The 16,297-nt window shown below is 52.3% G+C and overlaps 1 protein-coding gene across 4 annotated transcripts in view; it reads left to right on the forward strand.

The window, feature by feature from the left end:
- The window catches only part of NOS1 (nitric oxide synthase 1), a 71,366-nt gene that overhangs the window by 20,084 nt on the left and 34,985 nt on the right, over positions 1-16,297 (forward strand). For 3 of the 4 annotated variants that reach the window (XM_057414662.1, XM_057414664.1, XM_057414661.1), the window contains exon 2: positions 7,270-8,393. In XM_057414662.1, coding sequence (XP_057270645.1) covers positions 7,666-8,393 — 728 coding nt within the window. In that variant the 5' untranslated portion in view covers positions 7,270-7,665. Of the gene's footprint in view, positions 1-6,213; positions 6,371-7,269; positions 8,394-16,297 lie in introns of all 4 variants that reach the window. The other variant, XM_057414663.1, reaches the window with a different exon arrangement.

Raw genomic sequence — 16,297 nt, forward strand, 5'->3', positions numbered from 1 at the left:
TCTGGCTGTGAGCATGAGAAACACACAGTCTGGAAAGCCCATATGTTAGCAGTGTGTTGGTGCTATATGCAGAGTGTGGAAGCCTGCAAGTACTCTGTGTGTGTATATACAAAACCGGAGGTATTTATGCTAAGGCAACTCCTTATGCTTGACGAGATCTTGCAATGCTCTTCAAGGACAGGCTTGTCCTAATCCTTTTTTTGCAGAGTCTCAAGTCCATGTTTTCAGACATGCTGAAAAGATGCAGTTCTTCTTTGCCTTGATAGTCATGGAAGCTCAGTAGTCTCTTGAGAGCAGGACCCATCCTTCAAAATGAATGCATCCTTGGAAATACCAGTGGCACGTTGTGGTGAGTGCCTCCAGTCCCACTGGAGTGCAGGGGGACTGTGGTCCTGGTGTGACAGCCTGCCCCACTGCTGCCTCTCCCCGTAATACCATTATTGAGGAGCAGCATCGTAGGAAGCCAAAATCATCTCCTTTGGCATGGGCAAAACCTCTCTTTCCAAGAGGGGCTGGGGCTGCTGCAGGCAAAGGCAGCATCACCAGCACAGGATTGTCCCATGGGAGAAGGGGAAAGAACCGATGAGCATCAGGGCCAGTTTCTGTTCCTCTCTCTCATGCACTCATAGAACCCCAGACTGGTTTGGGTTGGAAAGGACCTCAAAGCCCATCCAGCTCCAACCCCTGCCACAGGCAGGGACCCCTTCCACTGGAGCAGCTTGCTCCAAGCCCCTGTGTCCAACCTGGCCTTGAACACTGCCAGGGATGGGGCAGCCACAGCTTCTCTGGGCACCCTGTGCCAGCGCCTCAGCACAATTTAATTTTCAAGGAAAGAGTTAGAAAGGAAACAGAAAATTCCACCTCCCCATCTCCCCCAGTCCTGCCTGAATCAGAGCCAGAGCCCTTCCTAGGACATGAAATGGGTCCCAGGAGGCATCCCGAGACCTTTGCTGCTGCTGGTGGTACTATGGCAACAAGTGCTAATGCAAAACCCTAAGAAAAGTGCAGACAGAAACTCGGGAACAAATTATCTTCCTTTTTGTCTTGCACAGTCACTGAGGATGAGGGTGCATGGAGGGTGCGAGCTCTGCTCTGCCTCCATGGACCCAATTCATCAGCAGGGAATCGCACTTCGAGTCCTCCTGCCCCATTTGGTGTTGAAGAAGGGGGACAGAGAGAATCCCATCACCTTTCTCACTGGGAGGCTTTCACAGGGAGCCGCTGGCTCGTGCCTCCAGACTGAGGAACCCAGGCTTGTGCCGTAAGGAGCCCGATGTTTTCCTGGGGTTTTAAATAGTGACATGAATCACTCTATCAGAAGAAGTTGGTGACAATCAGGTTTATTGCTATTTACCGTCCTAATTGGGCTGCATCTCCCACTGGCTTGATAGAGGAGGCAAATTTGATGCTATTCTGGAAGGATTTTGGGGAGTCAGCAGTAAAGGAGGGGACGAGAACGTGAGCTGCTGAGACGAGCCGGGAGCTCAATTCCTGGACTGACTCTGAGCTGCGAGCTCTGTCGCTGACTCTATTGATGCCGGCTGGCGGCTCCAGAGCTATTGCAGCTCCAGCCAACCTGCTGTGATTTCTGAATTCCCTTTTCCTTGTTCTTCCCTAAATGGAGCCACAACCCCCCTCTCGTGCTGCGATTGGATTCTGAGACCATCCATCAAGTGGCACTTTCTCATTTATTTCCTATCTACCTGTTCTGTCATTTAGGACAAAGTGGTGCGGTGTTAACACGGGTCCCATTTGTCAAACTGGAGTCGCTGGTGTAATTCCAGTCCTCTTGGCAAATTGATGGTGGTGAAATTTGTTTTACAGATGGGCTGTGCCCTAATAAGAACATCAGTTTCAGATGGGGTAAGCGGCTGAACTGACGGGTTTATCTAAACTCTGTTTCAGCCACACACCACAGGCGCCAAGAAACAGTAGAAGAGAAATGGCAGGCGTGTGACTGAAATCTGCTCAGCCTTGAACTCCAAATTAAAACAAAGCCTTGTTTCTGTCATCTGGGGGAAAAAAAAAGGAATTTTGTCAACACAGTTGTCTTGGCAACATTATAGTGATTGCCCGAGGTCTGCTTGGAGAGGCACGGTTTGTATCGGATGGGCTGAAGGGAAGAGGGATGAGGGACTTCATTAAATCACAGCAAAGTTTTGGTGCAGTTCTGCGTCCTCTAGCGTTGGTGCTCCATGGTAAGGAGCGTGCAGGATGCTGGTCTGAATAGAGAACAGAGCATTTCAGCTGGAAGGGACCTAGAATGATCCAACTGTTCACAAGGTGTGCCAGTGACTGCTCCTGCCAGCAGGACCAGGCTTTCCTGGCTGTTAATTCCCTGGAGTGAGACAGTTGGGATGAATACAAAAGGAAGAGTAAGGAGCTGGATCAATGTGCATGTTGTGGGGCTTTAGGGCAGCTCCAGCCCAAAGATGTGGCCATGAGCAGCCATGGATTGTTTGGCTTTCCAGAAAGCAACCCCATGATTAGAGGCAAATGAACCCTCTCAGGGAATGGACATGGATTTATTTATACTGGAATGCAAGCGGTTGCATTATTAACTGTTCTTTTACCAGTTATAGATGTGTTTTCAATGCAAACATCTGTGCCTTTCTGATGTGAGGGAGGTGAGGGGGTTTCCAGGACTGAGACCTCAACCATTCATCCTTTGGCAACATCCTTCTCGAGCCTGCTGCTTCCCGTGGCTGTATGAAGTGGTCCAGCAGCGATGCAGCATCGCTGGACACTGAACACTAGCACCAGGATGTTGCACAGATGGCAAAGTACCTCTTCTTTAATTCACTCCTAGGTGTAAATCAGGTTTATTGGGGATGAACAGACCACTGTGTCCAGGGGGAAACAGCCACTTCCCAGCATGGTGCACTGGGGATGGGAAGGCAGAAGCGGAGTGCATGGTTTGGCTGTGAAGGAAAAAGGGCTTGCTCCTTCCTGGGAGGATTTTGGCCAGCTTGGTGGGAGGTGGATAATTAGAGATAGCTGGGGGAGCATTGCCTATATAATGTCAGGATTAAAAGGCCATGTACACAGATACATCGTGGCGTCGGTCTGAGCTGAGCGGGAGCTGAGCACAGAACTGCTGGCATGGGCAAGCTGGCTGCCACTGAATCACTTTAATGCTCCATTTTCGGCTGCACAAACACACAGGTTTACAGTAAATGTGCATATGTTGCATCCCATCCTTCCTCATCAGATCCACTGGTGCTCCATGGGTCGTAAAAATTAAACGGGCATAAATCCATCAGCCCTGGGGTTCTTCCTTAAGCACTATAAATCCCACCAAAACTAATTAAATAGGACAATGGTGTCCATTTAAAGTTGGCACATAGAAATATAAGCCATTACCACAGCAAAGACAAGGCTCAAAATCGATTTGTGAGGGCAAGGGCAACCCAAGTGCCCACGCTGAGGGCTGCTCTTGGGTACATCCTAACTCAGCATCACTTGCAGCCCCTGGCTGGGAGAGTTAAGAGATTGTGTTAAGCTCCTAAGATTGATTTCTCCTCCGCTTTGCTTCCTAAATCAAATCAGCCAATTAACATATGTGCTGGAGTTTGTTGCTTGAAATGTTATCTGGCCGCTCTAAAAGCTTCTTGTTATTGCTTTTCGTATTGCTTGTATGTTAAGCAAATGCTTTCATCACTGCCATAGGGGAACCTCTTCTGCTGCTCTTCCCTGCACTGATGGAACCCTCCAGACAGGCGTTGTCAGTGTGGACTGGTGTTGAGATCAGGGTTAACGCTTGTCTGGGGTGCTACAAGTTTTGCTCTACAGGGTTTGTTGCTGTTCTGTGATTTGAGTTGGGTTTATGCTTTGGAAAGGGGAAGGAAACTGAGGCAGGGAGTGGGATGGCAATGACCGTGGATGTTTATCAGCAAGGAGCTGAACCTGGCTTTGCCAGTGGTTTTGGGCACCTCCTATGTCTTTCAGGGGTGAAATAAGCGTTTCCACCCGACTAGCACTGTGAAACCCTGCTCACCACACTGCTCCCATGGGTTTTGAGGGCTTAGAACTGACATCTCCAGTAGCTTCACATGTACGACCTGGAAATGTGCTACTGCTCTTGGGTTCATAAATCAGACTCTTAATGATGCTCATAGGGAGAACTGAGCTCGTCAGAGCTGAGCAGAGCTCATCCGTGCTGCGAACAGCCCCCATCTCCCCATCACTTCACATGGGGTTGAATCTTTCAGCTTCCCTCTGGGAATGGACCTGCCAACGTACTGGGACACACTGGGAGGTGGGCATGGGGAAGCTCTCACCCATGCTGGGTGTGTGGGGAAGGCTTCCCTGTGCTTCCAGGTGACTCCTGAGCTTCTCCCTCCCATCTTCAGTCTGAGTTTGTGCAAGATTTTGTAGCTGGAAAATGGTTGGACTCAATGATCTGAACATTATTTCCCAGCCTTAATGATTCTAAGTAAATGCTTGTCCAACTCTTCCCAAAGGAACAGAAGGGTCAGGAGCTTAGGGACAGGTTGTCCTCCATCTCCTTTCCTGCCCTCTGCTTTCTGGAGTTTTTCTGACCTTCTTTACTCTGGAAGGCAACTGAGGAAAAGGAAGGAACAAGTCACCCTTCTTTTCTATAGGGACATGCTGGTCACCTCCAACTCGGGGAAAGCCCTGGCTGGGTGCTTGGGTACCACCTGGAATCTACTCTTTTCTCCTCTTCCCTCTTGTAAGGCAGGTTTTGGGGATGGGGAATGATGTGCACCAGCAATAATTCTGTTCCCTGGGATCCTGCAGGCTGGAGCTGCATATAGGTAACAGATTATAAGCTTTGCTATAAGGCTTTGGAGAGAAGAACTGGAAATTGGCCTGGCAGGAGAAGAGTGAGGGACTGTAAATACTTTGCTATTTGGGGTGGATGAGGCTTAGCATTGCCCCCCTCCCCTGCAAGCACTGCAGTAAGGAGTTGAGACAAGCTGAAAGGCATCATCTCCTCCAGCTGCTGAGCATCTGCCCCCAGGAACTGCTGGGGATGCCTGGTGGTGACAGGGGCTTGCTGTGAGCAGTCAGTCAGGTGGCCCTGGCCCCTTCGATACGGGCATGGTGTGAACACAGACTTCACCCACTGCGAGACGTTCGTAGCTGGTGACTAATCCAGAGCTAACAACAGGGCTGTCCCCTTGAAGGAAGTTGACAGTACTGCACTCCCATGGTACTTACACTGCTTTCAAAGCCTGGTTCATCCTTCTGGTGCCAGCTAATGCATTAGAAATGAGTCCTGTTCTTGGTGGACCTGCTCGGACATCAGGGTGATGGTGACCTGGTTTGTAATGGGGACCAGTGGAGGGCCTGAGGGTTGCAGGGCATGTGTTGGTGGGCTGCCAGGAGCAGGGAGAGGAAAGGACAGGGCTTGGTAGGGAGAAGGTCTGTCGGGTCCTGTGGTTTGGCACCGGTACCAAAGAGCCTGCAACAGAGAGGGAAGGCTTAGCTGGGATCCTGTTGTGTCCAGTGCTGCCGGTGAAAGCCGGCTCTGGCTGGGGAAGGGATGGAGGGGATGGAAAGGAAGGAGAAGAGGAACAGGACCTTCCCCATAGAAGCAGATCTCTGCTTCCCTCCATCCTCCCCGGGTATGTGACCTTCCCTGCCCAGATGACCTGAGGACCTGGAGATGTCCTGCTCTGCTGCCCCAAGCCCTGTGAGGTGGCACAAGCCATCACTGCTGGCAGAGGTCCTGCTCCAGTCACCTCTGCCCAGGGCCACTGGTGGGAAGTCACTGGGCAATTAGGGCTTATGTCACCTGGGTTAATTGGCCCTTGAAGAGGTGACTCCCCATTGACCCACTCAGGTGACATTTACCCTTTGTACATTACTGCTGCTCTGCAGGGATGAGTAATGGCAGGAGAAGGGCAATAGGGGTTAAATCCATCAGCCTGGGTTATCGCTCTCTAATTGCTCTACTCTTTACTTGCCTGTAGAAATCCAGTCTGGGGTCAGCAGCCTTCATCACAGGGGGATTAAAATGCTCAAGGGAGTTAATGCCAGGGCTGGTGTCCCTGCCCTGCTCCACAGATCCCTGTCTTTCCCATCTGGGAGCTGAAGGGAGCGCCTGGAAGAGGGCGGCTCCGTGTCTGAAAGTTCAGATGCTGCCCTGAATGTGCTGTCTCTGGGCGACAGGAGAGCGTTTGATTTGGCACCCCAGTGCCTCCAGCCTGCAGATCTTGTGCCCTCTGTTCTCTCCCCAAAATGCAGATTTAAAAAGGAAAAGAAGGCATCTGCCTTTCAGTGCACTGCTAAATGTCAGGGCATGGTCCCAGGGAGACACGTTCTCCAGAGCACCTAAGAAACAGGAGGGGGATGCAGAGAATGGGGTTTCAGAGCTGAAGTTAGCGAATACGAGCAGTGGCGTGTAGGAACCAGGGTCTCATCAGGAGCCAATGAGACGTGGCTCCTCAAGCCACACATGGGCAGTAGAAAGTCATGCCCCGATGCACGAGGTTCCCCCGAGAGCTGGGTAAACTCCCTGCGTGTTCTCCTCTAGATGGGTTTCCATCAGCTGAAGCACTTTGTCTGGGAGCTGCTCAGAGCTGGATGGCAGGGCTGGGCACGGGGGAGTGCGAGCTTTGCCTCCTGTGTCCCTGTGCCAGGCTTGAAATACGGGCAGAGGAGGAGCTGAGCCAGGCTGAGGCTGTGCTCCCTGTAGCCAGGCTTAAAAGCCCTCGCCGTTCCGAGTGCTTCGCTGTAACTCAGGGTAAGGGGAGCTGAATGTCTTCTACTGCCTTGGTTTGCTTGTGGCTGCTACTAGAAAGCGTAAAACCCTCTTGGTGTGACAGCGCCTATGGAACGGGTTTCATCCTGGGTAGCAACGCACATCCCTGTCTGCTCACCCCGATCCACCTCAACCATCAGGTTGTTGGATACTCTGGAAAACACACGGAGAGGACATCCTCGGCCGGCACAGGAGCCGGTCTCCATGCACCTCTACCCATTTGCCAGACTGGTCGACATGGTCAAAGCAGGGAGGGTCCGAGCCCGGCTCCCCCTCCCCGGGCTCTCCCCGCACTTCCCCATCCTCTGCCGAGCAGATGGTGCTGCTTTTGGCAGGGAGGGGTGGAGGAAACAAAGCCCAGAGCAATGGGGAGCTGCAGCCTGGCTCCAGCGCGCAGCCTGAGGGGTGGCATGTGTGGGGCCGGGCTGATGCACGGGGGTGTCTGTGGAGCGCCGAGCCCCGTGCTGCGCCGGCACTTAACGCCTGCCCTGTCTCACTTCTCTTTCTCCTTTGTTGTTTGCTTCTCTTTTCCTTTCCAGCTGAAGAGGCTCGTGTACTGCTTTCAGGGATGTCGGTGAAGTGAGCGGGCTGCATCCCCTCCTCTGCCCAGCGCAGGACCAGAGGCTGACTGGAAGCTGGCATGCTGTCCCCTCCAGCCCCTGCGATGCCCAGCCCTGCTCCTAGCCTTGCTTTCCACCGGTGATACACCCTGCTTTCCCCTGGCTGCATTACAGAGACAGGCAGCAGTGAGTATGCTGAAGAAAACCAGCCTGCAGCCAAAGCCCAGAGGAGTTCTGCAGTGAAGCTGGTTGCTCAAAAGCCAAAGAGTTGTCCCTTCCCCACCTTGGTGTGGACAAGCATCTCAGACAGTGAATTCCTCTGTGCTCCACGAGTGCCAAGGTCCTGGTCTGCAGGCTCGAAAAAGAGGGGCTGCCATGGAAGAGAATGTGTTCAGCGTGCAGCAGATACAGCCCAACGTCATCTCGGTGAGGCTCTTCAAGCGCAAGGTGGGCGGCCTCGGCTTCTTGGTGAAGGAGCGCGTCAGCAAGCCACCCGTCATCATCTCCGACCTGATCCGGGGAGGGGCTGCCGAGCAGAGTGGCCTCATCCAGGCTGGGGACATCATTTTAGCCGTCAATAGCAAACCGCTGGTGGACGTGAGCTATGAGACCGCGCTGGAGACTCTGAGAAGCATCGCCTCCGAGACCTACGTGGTCCTCATCCTGCGGGGTCCCGAGGGCTTCACCACTCACCTGGAGACCACTTTTGCAGGCGACGGGACACCAAAAACCATCCGCGTCACCAGACCCCTCTGCCCGGCTCCGAAGGCGGTTGACTTGTCCAACCCAAGCCTGCACAGCAAAGAGCAGCCGCTGCCAGCAGCCGACCGCACCATGGGCTCCCTGTGGACAAGGGAGATTGGGCAGGAGGTGGAGCCGATGGTCCATGTTAACGGCGTCGTTACCGGTGGCAAAGGGCAGGGCAGTGGAAAGGGGAAGGCGGGTGCTTGTAGCTACCCTTGCCTCAACGGTGGTGTGGAAGACAATGAACTTCTCAAAGAAATCGAGCCTGTCCTGGATCTCCTGAAGAGCAGCAGTAAGGACAGCGATGGAGATGCACCCTCCAAGGTAGAGACAAGAGATATAGAAGTCCAGGTAGACTGGTAGGTCCCTAAATAACTTTTTTACCTTTGGTGGAATGTGGTGGTTTTGGCTACCCAACGCGGATAGTTTGGGTGTTGGTGAGCAGCTCTCCACAAATGGCTGCTGTCTGACACAGCAGGACGGAGGTGGAGAGGAAGGGATGGAGAAAAAGGGGGAAACAGTTGATGAAGGGAAGATAAAAGTAATGGAAGATTTGGAATAGGTGGTGGGAGAAAGATGTAAGCTTGGGAAATGGGGTAGACAGCAAGAGTTGTGTCTCATGGAAAGCTGAGCTGTGTGATGTGGTGGGTCACCGGCTGGACTGGGATTTGTTTCTGTTCCATGTTCTTGATCTCATTTGTTTTAAGCTGAAACACAATCCCGTGCCTCAGTTTCCCCACCTGCCAAATAAGATTCATGGTGTCGTCTGTCCTTGCTGTGCTGCGTTAGAGCTCTCCAGTTGAAATCTGCTATTGATTAGCTGCCAGAGAGGGAGAAGGAAGGTCAGACTGGCAGGGTGTGATGCTTCCCAAGAGAAACGAGTTTCAAAACCTTCTGTGCTTTTGGCAGTCAGGATCTTGCTTGGGGAAGGGAGAGGGGAGCCCTGGTCCAGCTCCAGCTGAAGCCAAGGGGACCTCAGTACAAGGCCAGTGGGACCTGCCTCGGGTGCTCTATTTCCTCAAAGGAAGGAGATGTTTCCCACCAAGAGCTCAGAAATGGCCATCTCTTGTTGACACCCAACAGCGGAGCTGCCTGCTCATCCCCTCCGCTCTTTCTAGATCAAGCTATTTCTACACATGTATGCATGTATCACAAAGATGGGGACGTGTGTGCTTGCCCCATAGCTTCTTGAAAAGGGTGAAGTCCCATTGTGCGGGTGGAACTGCTTCATTTCCGATACCTATTTCTGCAAGGGGCCATGTGTGTGATGGTGTCCCCCTGATCTTCCTCAGCATTATGTAGCCCATCGCTGCGGAGCCGAAGCAGCTCCCTGTGGCCCTTCATGCTTTGCAGAAGCTGTTGTTAGTGCCTGTTTCTATTTCTTGGTGCCAGCTCTCTTGCCTCCTGGCTGTTTGTTAGCAATGATAGGTTGCCTTCTCCTGTTGCCTTTCCCCAGGTCCCTGAACACATTTCAGCAGTGTCAAGTGCTGCGGCAGGCTGTGGCTGCCCTCGCTTATTGACTGGCTGTGAAAGGTTCGCCTAAGCTGGTATCTCGGTCCAGTGACAGAGGGATTTGTAATTCCAAGCTCCCCTCCTGCACCTGCTTCCTTTGGGAGGGGGAAAGATTGTATTCATCCATTCTATCGGCTACAACAAGAGGGGAAAGGCAGCGCTGGGGAGGAGCAGGACCCCTGTGGTGCACAGCTCGGTGCCAGCGCCCAGGCTGAGCTCCCGAAGGCTCCCGTCGCAAACCAACACCCACGCTGTGTGTTTCCCATCTTCATTCCTGCTTTCCCAAATGATGCGTTATCCCTTGCGGAGGGCACGGCTGCTCAAAGCCCGTTGGGGTGGTCACACTGAGTCAGAGGGAAAACAAATCTGCTCAGCTCGGTGCCCGCAGCGGGTGGCAGACGTCTGGGAAGAGCAATGGGACAGGATATGCTGGGGACACCCTCCCCTGCCATCCCTTTTCCCGTCTTGTACTTTTGGCTGTTTCAGAAGCAGTGGGGTTTGGTCTCTGCTGTGCAATAGGAGGTAATTTAACCCCTGAGCCCAGCACTCTCTTTGGAAGGCTGAGGGTTACCTCCTCAGACTGCACATCCTTTAATCCAGTATCAAGCCATCCTGGGGGGACCTGGTTTTACCAAACAAAGGATTGGAGCCTTGACAGGGCTGTGCTTCACTACAGGTCCAGAGAATGTGCAGGGGTGCTTAAAGATCCCCTCTCTGCCTCTGGGTTTGCTTAGGCTGCTGTAGGGGGGGTCGCAGGCCAGCAAATCCCTCAGGGGACACAATCCCAAGCGCTGATACCAGGTACAGCCTCACCCTTCAAACTGTGTCCCCATCCCACCAGCTGCAGGTCTCTGAGGGAATTCTGCTCCAGCTGGGAGAGGGAGGAAAATTGTGTGTTTTTTCCTTTGAGGAGTCGCTTTTCCTCAGAGATTAAACCCAAACACTTTGAATTCACTTAAACTGAAAGATGCGAAACCAGGAGGAATATCAGCAAAGTGGGTACTCCACAAGGCTGCACTCATTCTTTTCCGGTACCATTTAAAGAAGTATCTCTATAATCTATGTACCTTGGGACTGAAAATCCACTTTTCAGTCAAAATCAGTCTTCTGCACAATGAAAAGCTGCAGTCTGCCTCTTGCGGTAGGACTCTACGGATGAGGAGACCTGGGCTAGAGCAGAGACATGAGGAAGGAGATTTACTGCAGGGAAAACTTGTTGAGAGCCGCTCTGCCAGGTAAAGGGCATTTTCCAGCCACCTTTCCTCCCACTGCTGCGACGGGCTGGAGGTGATTCATCTCCTTGGCTTGGTCTCAGGCAGAGCTGGGGCATCCTGAAGGTCTTCTGCAGTGAAAGTTTTCTTGGTCCATAGAAGGAGTGCAGGAAGGTCAGGGAGCAATGGGGAGCGGATAACTGGGGGGACTGTTGCTTGATGCCAAAGAGATGTCCAAAAGAATAAGTGAGCCTTGTCAGATTGATGCAGCCCTCGTGCCGTAGGCTCTGACTTCTGCAGGTTGGGGGGGAGCATCAGGGCTGGCATTAATCAAAACAAGAACAGAGCTCTGCCAGGACAACAGGAGGGTGTAAAACCTTGAGCTTGACACCTCCAGCCTGGACCACTTGGCCATTGATCCATTGGTCTCGGTACCAATCCTGTTCTGTCTCTCTCTTTGCCTGGTGCTGAGCTTCACAGCCTGCAGCACTTTGTCAAACTGAATTTGGCTTGCAGAGCCATGACAGCTTTCCTAGGGCAGAAAGGAATGGTGCATGTCCGAGGGTTTCACATGGAGCCAAACACTTCTTCAAGGTGGGCTTTGCCAAATGTGGTTCTAACTACACCTGATGCTTCAGGCTTCCAACCCATGTCTCTAATGTTAATTCCAAAGAAAACTGGGAACGATGAAGTTTGCACTGGGGGGGGAAGTCAGTTCTTCTCCAATCTGCTGCACCCATGCTCTGCATGTCCCTGCAATGACCTGGCTTTTGCTCCAGCTGTAAGGTGCCCTGTATCCATGGTGCGTGCCCTTGGGATGGGCTGTGACCACGGCTCAATGTCTGCTACTTGGCTCAAGCCATCTGCAATGAAGTCAATCACAGCACAGAGCATGGAAGTGGGGTGCAAGGTATGATGAGAGCTGGCATTTCTGCCATGAGCCTCACCGTGGGCTAGAAAACAAAAATAGAGTTTGATTCACTCACTGCCAGCTAAGCCAGGTCTGTTTTCCCTCTGCGCTCTAGGGAGATTGTCATGTCCCATCTTCCCTCCCTCTCTCCCCTCCGCTCAGTTGCCAGTATTTATTTTCCTTCTCAGGTCTATTCCATAACATGAACAGCATGATGGAAACATGGCAGGTCGGGTCCAAAAAGCAGCATCAGCAGCCCCGAGAGGGAGCAGCGTGCTGAGAGCAGGAATCCTGTTTATGAAGGTTTCAGGCTCCATCCTGCACTGGAACAAACCCCATAATTTTGCAGTTCTCCAAGAGAAAATTCTCTTCCTCCCACCTCCTTCGCTGCCGCCAAAATCTCTTTGTGTGCCTCAAAACATTTCATTTGCATTTCTGATGTCTTCATTATTCTGTACTTGGACACGAGAACTTGAAAACCTCTGCAATGAAAAGGCTCCCTGAAACTCTCATGTCATTGCCATGCTGCAAAGTGGAGAAGGAGGAAGCTTTGCCTGTGAATAACCCTCCCCTTCTCCCTCGGTGGATCCTTCTTCCTCGTCACTCTGACTACATCAGTCTAATCCAAAGAGGCATTTTGTGCCCAGTGTCAGCATATTCCCCCTAAATACACCCCCGTGGGGCCTTCTCAGACCAGTCTCCAAGGCGCCCTTCACGCACTCGGCCCCTGTGCTGATGTACTTTCATCCTATGGGGTGCCATACTCTCCTTGTACACGGTCCCAGCAGACAAACCCACATCCCATGTGCCCTCCTGGCAGACCTAAACTGTGTTTGGCCTCCAAAGAAGATGCTGAAGCTGGAATGCCCCAGGGCTCTTTGGGCATGGCTGGGAAGGGACGAGCGTGGTGGTTGTAGGTTGCATCTGACACCGGCTGATGAATGTTGAACAATGCTGATGGGACTTTGGGATGACTTGGGTCTGTTCCAGGTCTTTCTGTGTCAATGCCTACTCCAATGGCATTTACCAACCTCATATTTCACAGGTCTCTCCCCAGAGCTGCTCTCTGTGGCTTGCTATGCTCATTAGTCCCTAATCACAGCACTGGGCACAGCCCAGCAATGCTCTGACCTTCCAGGGCACAAGACCTCCTTCAAGCCATGCCATGTACTTGTGGGTGAGGCTTCTCTTCTCTTCCCTTGGTGCTGTTCAAGCTCCCCTTTCTCGTTTAGGAAGAGGTTTCTTGCTTTGGTTGCTCTGCAATTGTCTGCTCAGGGCATATTGCCCCTTTGGGAGTTATTTCTGCTTCCAACATTCCTGCTTCTTCTGGAGCTCTGCTCCATCTTCTGCACCCCGCAAATCCCAGGTCCTGCCCAAGCACTTCTCCTGCCTCTCACTCAGACGGGTGCTGTTGTGGCAGACCTTGCTTTAACCCTCGAGGTGAGGAGTCTGCAGCAGCAAGCTTTCACAGCCTGGTTTGGGTTGGAAGGGACCTTAAAGCTCCTCCAGCTCCAACCCCTGCCACGGGCAGGGACCCCTTCCACTAGAGCAGCTTGCTCCAAGCCCCTGTGTCCAACCTGGCCTTGAACACTGCCAGGGATGGGGCAGCCACAGCTTCTCTGGGCACCCTGTGCCAGTGCCTCAGCACCCTCACAGGGAAGAGCTTCTGCCTCAGAGTTCATCTCAGACTCCCCTCTGGCAGGTTAAAGCCATTCCCCTTGGCCTGTCCCTACAGGCCCTTGTCCAAAGCCCCTCTCCAGCTTTTTTGTCAACCCCTTTTAGGTATCCAGATTTTCCAGTGTTACAGACTGTGAGCTGCCAAAGGAGTATGCTTGCAAGGGGATATTAACTTCTGAGGATGCAGTGCCCTTTGGAGTATGTTTTTCTGTGGGGCAAAATAAAGGTGAGGCAAGAGGTTTTTACCCCAGCCTCTTAGCACTGGATGGAGGAGCAATGTGCAGTGCAGCTTGGCAGCCATCTCCAGCGACACACCAGGAGATGAGCAGAAAGCAAGATAAAGGTATTTCTCTCCCAAAGCTCACACGAAGCAAGGTGTGCACGTTTGAGCTTCCCAAGCTCAAGTGTAGGGTTTTCAGCCCCATGGACAAGGGTTTGGGGTGAGTCCATCCCCATGGTCACAGCAGAGTGCTGCTATTGGCATCATGGCACAACAGCTGTCATCCCAAGTGTGGACAGCAGCATCCTTATCTGTTCACCCAAACGGGCCCTGGGGATTGCAGCAGCCAGCAGTATCTCTGCCTGGGAAATCAGAGAGATTCTTCTGCCAGGCAAATTCAAAGGAGCAAAGTGACAAACTTTCTTTTTTTTTGCTCATTATTTTTCCAGTTTCCTTTTTGGAAAAGCTTTGGAGGGATTTCAGAAACGGCTGCCTCAGCAGCATCACTCCAAGCACTGCAACATCATCAAATTAGTCAAAAGCAAACAGTGGTGCCTCTCATTTCTCCCAACAGCCAGATGCTCTTCCCGAGGTGAGGCAGCATCCACGGCTCTGCCTTTGCACCAGCGGGGGAGGGCAGGATTCCTCTTGCTTTTTTTAAGTAACAGATTTTGCTTTTGGAACAAAAGACAACTTCAAACGCGGTCCTTTCCCAGAAACCTGCTCTGAACCCAGAGGCCTTGCTGATAGCATGTAATAGACCTGGCAGCAGGTCAGAGAGGGATCTCGGGAACCGGGATCTGGCCTTTGGGAGAGTTCAAACACGTACCTCCAAGGACACATCTTCAGCATTGCCTCCAGTGCCTCAAAGACTATAAAGGGGTGATTTTAATGTCTCCAAGTGCAAGCTCCCTTCTTCCCTGCGTGGCTGCAGACAGGGCTGTTTCCATGGCAGCTCCCTGTAGGGGTCCAACCCGGCTGCCTTGGGGGAACTGCATCCTCCCCATTGCCTACCAGGAACCCATGAGAATGGCCCCTTGGGCTCTCCTGTTGATAAAGTGCTTTTGGAAACGTTATCTGGAGACTGAGCTCGGGCAAGTGTTTTGGCCATTCTGCCCCCCTCCTTGACTATGTGAGCAGCATCCTCATGGGAATAGGGCAGGTCACCCTGTGTCTCTTCTGGGCAGTGGGGAAGCCAAGTCAAGAGAGGAAAATAACTTACCCCAAAGATCCTGATCCTGTCTGACCTCACAAACACAAACCAGGCAGGAAATACCTGTAAAATGAAGGAATTGATCAGTTTTATGTCTTTTTCCCATCTGGGCTAGGTCTGGGGTGAGGCTGTGGCTGCTCTGAATGGGCTTTTCTCTTTGTCTCTCTCCAAAAGACAGAGCTGGATGCTTCTGGGGAGCCTCATCTGTGACAGGTCTACCCTAGCTCAGCACAGGGGCATGCACTCGTGGTCACAGCAGCTCATCAAGAACAGCACTACACAAGGCTCTCTGCCCCTGTGGCAAACACACAATGGGATGTGGAACATTTGCTCCTGAGCATTCAACCTTTAATGCCCACCCGGACTTCGCTGCTCCTCAGGATGATGCGTCTCTCTGTCGGGTGATGCTCAAGGCCAGTGAATGGGAACGGGGCCCTGCTCCAGTAATACTTGTAATACACAAAGTAGCCAACTACAGCGATGACTTAATTCAAGCATCTGGTCCTTTCCCCTGCAGTTGGCACAGGCTGCAGCATTTATGGCTTTGCTGGTGTGCAGACAATGAGATTCCGCATGCTGCCTCCCAGCCGAGACCTCCGGCTGCTGCTGCTGCCGATTGATGGATTCCTCTCCAAGGTTCCCTCGTGTCATCAAACACTCGTTTGGACAGGCTTTAAACAGGCAAACACCTTCCTGGAAACAGCAGGTTGTGCCAGGCGCCTGCAGGCATGTGCTCAGTGTCATTCTGGAGGTGCCTGTGGGATACCTGGCACGCTGGGGTCTGTCTGCCCAAGCATCTCCTGGCTGCATAGAGGCAAAGGCTGTGCCCCTGGAGAGGCACTGTGTTCCTCCTGGAAGCAGATTCCCTGTGCCGAGTCCCAGGCACCAGTAAAACAAAGTTATTTCTTCTATTGCCTTAGGGATTTAGTGCTTGTGTCTTGATTTCTTGATGGACGTTGTGAATGCTCCATCCCTGGCAGTGTTCAGGGCCAGGTTGGACAAGGCCTTGGGTGACATGGCCTAGTGTGAGGTGTCCCTGCCCATGGCAGGGGGTTGGAACTGGGTGATTTTAAGGCTCTTTCCAAGCCAAACCATTCAATGAATCTTTAGTTCTATGATTTTGGGCCAGTTACAGGGAGGACAACTTCGTGAGTGCTTGTAGTGTTGTAGCATCAGCTACAAGAGATGGCTCATGTATGCCCATCATTTCATGTGCTTACTAGCTTGGTGTTGACCTGCCTTCACTCTCCTAGATATAATGGGAGAGAAGGTATGGATGTGCAGCCATGGAAATTGGTATTCTCTGGGATATTTAATAGCTGGCCTTAACTTCGAGGGAAAAGCCAGATTTGCTGAATGTTCATCCTGCTAATTCCATGTCTTGCTGCTGGGAATTCTCTAGATGGAGGTAAGCTGGATGTGCCAAGAGACCCTCAAACCTCCCCTTTGGATGGGCTGGTAGAGGGCAGAGTGGGTACACGGCTGTCCCCAGCCCTGGGGGACCTGCATGGCTGTCGAGT

This window comes from Pezoporus wallicus, unplaced genomic scaffold (genome assembly GCF_028554395.1).
Source record: "Pezoporus wallicus isolate ANWC-B61680 ecotype Strahan unplaced genomic scaffold, APGP_CSIRO_Pwel_v1 contig_10548, whole genome shotgun sequence".
Lineage (NCBI taxonomy): Eukaryota > Metazoa > Chordata > Aves > Psittaciformes > Psittacidae > Pezoporus > Pezoporus wallicus.